This window comes from Eschscholzia californica, unplaced genomic scaffold (genome assembly GCF_041429995.1).
Source record: "Eschscholzia californica isolate CP2 unplaced genomic scaffold, dmEscCali1.0.p SCAF_1, whole genome shotgun sequence".
NCBI lineage: Eukaryota > Viridiplantae > Streptophyta > Magnoliopsida > Ranunculales > Papaveraceae > Eschscholzia > Eschscholzia californica.
Genome location: NW_028238198.1, coordinates 18,089,443 through 18,096,822, shown reverse-complemented (window position 1 = coordinate 18,096,822; position 7,380 = coordinate 18,089,443). Strand labels below are relative to the sequence as shown.

Genomic DNA, 7,380 nt, shown 5'->3' with positions numbered 1-7,380 from the left:
ACATAATTTAAAAAAGCGAAGTGATTTTATTCATATTAGACTCTAATATCATAAATTGCAATGTATGACTCTTCATCATGATTCTATTTACAACATATTTTAACAATTGCAATGATTCTTCATCATGATCCTATTAACAACATATTGTAAATAGAATGAGGGAGGAATACCGAATACGTGCCTTGATAAAGTTGTTTTTCTTTTGTTTGCACAATCGACCATATAACAAAACAAGCTCTTCTCTACTTAATAGTAGGGTTACAGGCTTATCATGCAACACGGATATATGATCGTCTACAATTATTATTTTTTGCTTCTTGTTCCTTCAACATTTTGGTTCAATTTCTTACAACTTAATTAAGGTTTCAAAAACAATCTCCGTCACAACTAATAGACTTTGCATGTAATCCTTTTGTGAACTAATAGACTGCATGTAATCTTTTTGTGGCTTCACTCTCCGAAGTGGTTGACTGGTCGTGGACCTCTGTCAGTTGGGCATCCAGATGCAGGTTGAGAGTGAGGTCGGGCCACCATTATTTAGCCCCTAGCTCAGTCAAAGGGTTGGGCGTCCAGAGCCAGGTTGAGACAAGGCCATATTGGAACAATTGAATTGATTTGAATGCTTAAGACAAGGCAAGAACACTACTAGTTTAATGGCTGCACCTTTATTGAGAAGAAATTTAGCAGAAGAAGAACCTTATGGAGTATGTTTAGGAGTGTTCTAAGGTAATTCTCTTTCACTCGTTCTACAACAAATTCTATATTCCGATAGCCATACAGTCTATATGTTGATATATGCTTTCCTTTGTACGAGTAATAGTTTAGTTAGTAGTAATTGTGCATATTCGAGTAAAATGATTCTCTTTATTTTTGAAATTCATTTTAGTTGAGTAATAAAATGCTAAGTGGTACGACTCGGACTCGGCTCGGCCAAGATCCGAGTCCGAGTCAGGGTTCGAGTCAGCCGAGTCACTCGGCCGAGTCAGCCAGAGTCGATCTCATTGCTTCCCATAAGTAGTTACTAATGTATGTACTCCATATAATATGATTATTACGGCAATTCAAAATGTAATCGTGTTCAAACTTCAAACCTGAAAATTAACAACTAATCTGCAACTTTCTAAAACTATATTTTGGTAGTTTAAATATTTTATTCAGAAAATCCTTTGGTATATTTTGAATACTTACTACTAATAAATTTTTCTTTTTATGTCTAAAAAATCTTTTGGTATTCTAAAGATTTTAAATACTTACTACTAAATTGCAACTTTCTATAACTATGTTTTGGTATATTTCTAGAAAATCTTTTGCTATTCCAAAGGTTTAAATACTTACTACTAATAAACTTTGTAATTGCAACTTACTACTAATAATCTTTTGAAAGAAACAGAAAATTTTGGTATTTCTAGAATATTTTCAAAAACAGAATTAATATGTGACAAATAAAGGAAAAAAAATTGGCATATACTAGTAACGACCCGAGTCAGATCTGAGTCAAGACTCGGCTCGGTGTATGTCCGAGTCCGAGCCGAGTCCGAGCCGAGTCCCGAGTCACTCGGCTGACTCGGCCGAGTCGTACTGCATAGATAAAATGTACGTCTCTCTGGCTTATTCACGAGGGACCATGCTTCAAATCTTTTCGTCTTTCTATCTAGCTTCAAGGAGAAGTCTAGAGTTGTCATGTCCTCTTCCCCTCTTCTCTTACATTCTTTTTCCCTATTAGATTATCTCAAAAAAAAAAAAGTGAAGCATGATACACAATAAAGGTGAGAGAACTACACAATTGCAAAGAGAAAAGAAAGCAATAGTAGTATTAGGTATACTATATATTATGTATAGTAGTATGTATATATTATACTATGTAATAATGGCAACAATTATACATAAAAAATAAATCACCTAAAACCAAGGTCATATTGTCATTAGGAATTTCTTAGAACTTAACTTGGAAGTGAATAAGGATGAGGTTGACCTTGGTTGACTACTACTACTTCACCAGAAGAATAATCACTGCTAGATGAAGGGTCAAGTCCATAAGTACTTGTTACTCCACTATTATATCCAACACTCCCAATTTCTTCACTTGTACCAGCCATTGCCATCTTCCTGAATTTCTCCATGTTTGAATTGTATGACTCTTCATCATGCTCTGAGCTTGTCATTTCTGTCATTTGCCCTAGTTTTCCTCCCTCATTCAGCATCTCCAATGATATATCTCCCTCCAATGCCCTTACTATCTGTGTGTTCATATACATATCAAATTTTATTACCCTAAAAGAAAAGGTAAAATTGTTGGTTCCACTTCCGTTCAGAATATTATATACTCTGTTCTGGTGTTTCGGTCAATTAAGAATAGGCTTGCTATATTTTTTGTTCAATTTATATCGTCGAAAAGGATTCGCAAGTCATCCTAATAGACGAACCAATTCAGTTGGAAAGAAGCAAATACTTGTTCTTTGCGGGTACCTGGCTCATTTTGGGGCGTCTCCTGGCAGAATGACGGATGCTTGCAGCAGCACATGCTACCATACACGACATTTCACCAACATCGAAGTTGTTCTCCAAGCGTGGGTCCACCAAATCACGGTAATCGCCATGAACCCTGGTTAGTAGAGGCCTAGCCTGTTGCGTGTCCAAGCATGAAGGAATAAACACGATAGTCAAATAAGTCATAGTTCTTAATAGTTAATACATAAAATGATAAGAATAAAATGACAATAAATAAGAATGAATTTTGCGACCTCAAACACGTGCATTTGATGATATAGACACCCACACACATTATATATATATATAGTTTGATATAAGAAATAATTTGATAATAAAATTATATTAAGTAATTACGAACCCAATCTACTAAGCTGTCTTCCATGTGTCTATTGGAAGTATCAACGGGTCGTCGTCCAGTTATCAATTCCAAGAGCATAACACCAAATGAGAAAACATCAGACTTGTCTGTTAGCTTGCCGCTCGAAGCATACTCAGGAGCCAAGTACCTGTATTTGGTTAGAAGATAATTTGAATTATAATTTAAGTTTATTATGAAAATTTTCCAGTTCAAGGTTAATTATATCAGGGTATATGAACATATTTCTTACCCAAAAGTACCCATGATACGTGTGGATACATGAGTATATGTGTCCGATGATAGCTTCGCCAATCCAAAATCTGCAACCTATATATATTATGTAATTTCTCTCAACTATTCACTCTTTAGATTGAGCTAAAATTGAACTTTTGATGAATGGGGTAATGCTAATATACCATGGCTTCAAACTTGTTGTCAATGAGAATATTGGCAGTTTTAATATCACGGTGTATGATTCGAGGATGACCTGCATGAAGTCAATAAACAAGAAGTATGATATTGATTATAGAGATACCAAAACAAATGCCATTTAGGGTTCATATGGTGATTCGTATGTAACTCCTAATCCCAGTTCGTTTGCTTCAATCAATGACTTATCTGACTAATTTGATCGTTTAGGGTAGAAGCAAATTGGGGCAGAGTCAGTCCCGTCAATACTAACGAGAGACGAATTTCCAACTTAAATCTATCTTACTTAATGCATAAAAAAAATAAAAATCAATTTAACAAATCAAAATATTCAAATCTAACATGGCTTGTTTAATTCCTAAGTTGAGAGCTAAGTTGTCGATTTGATACAACGGTCATAAACACGATTTATGAGCTCCATTATGGCATAAGATAATATTATATAAACTGATAAATACTTACAATCTTCGTGCAGGTAAGCGAGACCTTTTGCCGCTCCCAATGCAATCTTAATTCTTTTAGACCACTCCATGGTTGGACGACCTTTTCCTGCAACAATAATGTAGTCTATCTCAAATGGCTCATAAAAATATGTATCTGATTTAGGTAACGGTCGAGTTTCACATTATGTGGTCAGATAACATGGCCCTTGTAGCATTTTCCAGTGCATGAGCGAATAGACGATGATATAAGAGAATACTGACCGTGGAGGTGATACTCAAGCGTCTTGTTTGGAACAAACTCGTAAACAAGCATCCGCTGGCCACCAGCAATACAATAACCGACGAGAGAGACAAGGTGACGGTGATGAACACGGGTGATGATCTCAACCTCGGCCTGAAATTCCCGTTCACCCTGTCCGGAACCGGACTTGAGGCTCTTAACAGCCACCACCTTGCCGTTAGGCAGCACCCCTTTGTGAACGTATCCAAACCCACCTTGACCTAATAAGTTATCCTGAGAGAACCCATTTGTAGCTGCAGCAAGATCGTCATAGCTAAAGCTACTCTTGCTTATCGAGAGGCCACCACCAGGAGATGCAGGCAGCACCATATGTTGTGGCGGGTTGATTGCGTTTGATCCAGATTGATAACTACTACTACTATTCACAAGATACTGCTGCTGTTGCTGATTACCCCATCCTGCACCAGGCGGTGGCACCAATAAACCTGGTGGAAGTGATGGTGCCATCATATTGCTTCCATGTTCCATCATTTGTTGATTATTACTATTGTACCATTTCGGTTGGTTCACGCTGTTACTAGTGTAATATCCCCCACCTGAACAAAGCACAGAAAATTCTAAACTAAGAGCTCTCTCTATCTGCCTATAAGGAAGGCGATACCTTGGTATGCATCGATTAATCAATATATAACTCGACTTATTAACGTTATTGCGAGTCAATTCAGGTTTGAACACATTAATGGTGGTGATATTTTTGTCGAGGATCGTCATGTCACATAACATTACATCCAAAATTTAGCCTACATCTGTGACTTAAACCTTGAATCATGAAAGTTAGATGAATTTTGTATAAGGAGAAAGAAGATGGAGAAGGTTGAGAGCTAGAGTTACCTTCAGAGGTAGGGAGATTCCCGTAATACTGAACTTGACTATTTGTAGGTCCTCTCTTCTTTTGCTTCTTTAGGCAAAGCAGAAAGACTGCAATAAGAGCAATAAATAACAAACCTGCCCCTGTTGTGATCTCAATTATAAGGGGTAACTTGTCACCCGCCTCAGTATTGTTAGACGCACTGTTTGACGATGAAGATGGTGTATGCGGTGGTGCTTTTAATGTTGATGGTGCATTTGGAGCCGAAAAAATTGAACCCGAAGATGGTGTGAAGGGTAGTGGAGGTAATGGAAACAGATTTCCTGGTGAGGTCGGTGGAGTAACGATAACGTTAGTACCGGGCGTGGGTGGTGTGAGTATTACAGGGTTTTGTGAAGGTGGTGGTGGTGGTGGTGGAGAAAAGGTTGTTGGTTGTGGTTGGGCCGGAGTATTTGTTGATGTCGAAGGTGGTGGAGGTGATGAAGGTTGTAGTGGTGATTGTGGTAATGTTGATGAAGGTGGGGGTGGTGTATTTGAAGGAAGTGTAGGTGTTGGTGTCGGGATGGATGGTGCAGGAGGTGTTGTTGTCGGTGGTGGTGGAGGTGATTCGTCGGGTGGCGGTGATTTTTTAGATTCATCGGACGGTGGTGATGATAATGGTGGTGGTGGTGGTGAACTTTTAGGTTCATCGGGTGGTGGGGGCGGTGATGGTGGTGGTGATGGGGATTTAAGTGGTGGTGGTGTTTTTGATTGGTCAGGTGATGGTGGTGGTGTTTTTGATTGGACAGGTGGTGGGGATGAAGACGAAGGAGGTGGTGGTGGTGGGGAAGAAGAATTAGAAAGGGGTGGTGGTGGTGGTGGTGGAGGGGATGATTTTGGGGAGGGAGCAGCCACAGGGGGTGAAGATGCCATGATATGGAAATCAAGTATTAGTATAAGTATAATTCAGGCAGGCAGGCAGGCAAACACAGGGGGGGTGAAAATCAAAATCTCCTCCCCCTCCCCCCTCTTTGTGACTGCTCCTCCTCCTTGAAACAATAATGCCCTTTCCGTTTGGAGTCCCCTGAAAATTGATTTATCATTTGGAAATAAAAGAGACATCTTGAATCAATACAAACATTAAGAACAAAACTCAAAATTGTATACAAAAAATCATGCAAAAAAGATACTAGTATGAATCAAAAGATTGTTCTAATATTATTAAACTACCCCAAATGATAAACCAAAATCAAACATGCATATCAACCAGAGAGAGAGAGAGAGAGAGAGAGAGAGAGAGAGAGAGAGAGAGAGAGAGAGAGAGAGAGAGAGAGAGAGAGAGAGAGAGAGAGAGAGAGAGAGAGAGGGTACCTGCAGTTTGAGTGGAGAAGAAAAGATGGGGTGTTTGTTACAGATGAAGAGAAGAAAAATTGGTTCTGTTTTGGACGGAGGGAAACATTTTTCTCTTTTGATTCTATTTTTAATCAATCAAACATGTATTCTGTAGAATTCCCTCCTCTATACTTTCAGTTGGATGAGACTTTGGAAAGACCCCATCCCTTCCTTTCCTCCTCTCGACCACTAAAAATGGCACCTGCTTCTCCTCCTCTCTCTCTCTCTCTCCCTCTCTCCCTCTCTCCCTCTCTCTAGATTCGTCTCCTTCCATTTCGGCTGAGTTTGTTACCTTCTTCCCACCCATTTCTAGAGGAAGTCCATCTTATGTAAGACTAGTATATTCATTCATTATAAAAAAAAAAAACCCACCATTTTTTCAAATTCTATGAAGACCAAAATAATACAGGAGTCAGAGTCATTGATCCCTACACATTTTCACCGACTTCCAATCACCACCACCACAATTCTCAATGCTTTCCTTTTTATTTATGTGACAGTCTCACATCGCTCGTGAAAGTGTCTGGAATAATTCCATGTATAAGCTTGGAGATGGGGTGTCAAATGCAGTGACAATATCCTTAATTGCTAAGACTTAGGACGTCACTATCTCTCACTCTCATACATATGTTGCAAGTGATGAATGGAAGACCCTCCAGGAGAGTTTCCTGCAAAACCTCATGGAATGTTCCGTCCAAAACCCACTTGTTTAGTCACCGACAAAGGGATTATCCCTTTCGTCACTTCGCATGGGTTGTGAAGGAAAGAGAAAGATATGAGACAGGGTGATTAATCGGGGTGGCTATCAGCGACGATAATGGTAAAGAAGATGAGCGATGGGAGAAGAAGGGTTGATGGAAGAATAAAAATAAATTTTGTTTTAAATTCTTCCATTATATCACATTCTAACATAAAATAGTCAATTGGGTCAAATTAGAATAATCAGTTTCTTACAAAAGTCTGTGATATGCATAGTGAAACCTTTCATGCCTTCCGCATTAGAAGAAAAATCTTATGTAGTACAGGAAATCTCAATATGACACAGGCATCTATGGAAAATTTACAGAATTCTTATATGCTAACTTTTAATTTGTACTTGGAGTCAATACTCTGAAAAATGCATTGAAAATGCTATCTGTCCCCCAAGCGAGATCTTCGGTTGTACCTTTTGAAAATTAAC

At 38.7% G+C, this 7,380-nt stretch overlaps 1 protein-coding gene across 1 annotated transcript; it reads right to left on the bottom strand.

Moving 5' to 3' along the window:
• Nucleotides 1–1,829: 1,829 nt before the first annotated feature.
• LOC147564794 (proline-rich receptor-like protein kinase PERK10) lies at nucleotides 1,830–6,746 on the bottom strand. Its single transcript, XM_086650034.1, has 9 exons — nucleotides 6,180–6,746; nucleotides 4,853–5,892; nucleotides 3,982–4,557; nucleotides 3,740–3,826; nucleotides 3,265–3,335; nucleotides 3,099–3,175; nucleotides 2,849–2,996; nucleotides 2,467–2,622; nucleotides 1,830–2,237 (listed from the first exon to the last, which is right to left on the bottom strand). The coding sequence occupies exons 2-9, from the start codon at nucleotides 5,739–5,741 to the stop codon at nucleotides 1,941–1,943; spliced, it is 2,301 nt and encodes a 766-aa protein (XP_086506160.1). The 5' UTR covers nucleotides 5,742–5,892; nucleotides 6,180–6,746; the 3' UTR covers nucleotides 1,830–1,940.
• Nucleotides 6,747–7,380: the final 634 nt, after the last annotated feature.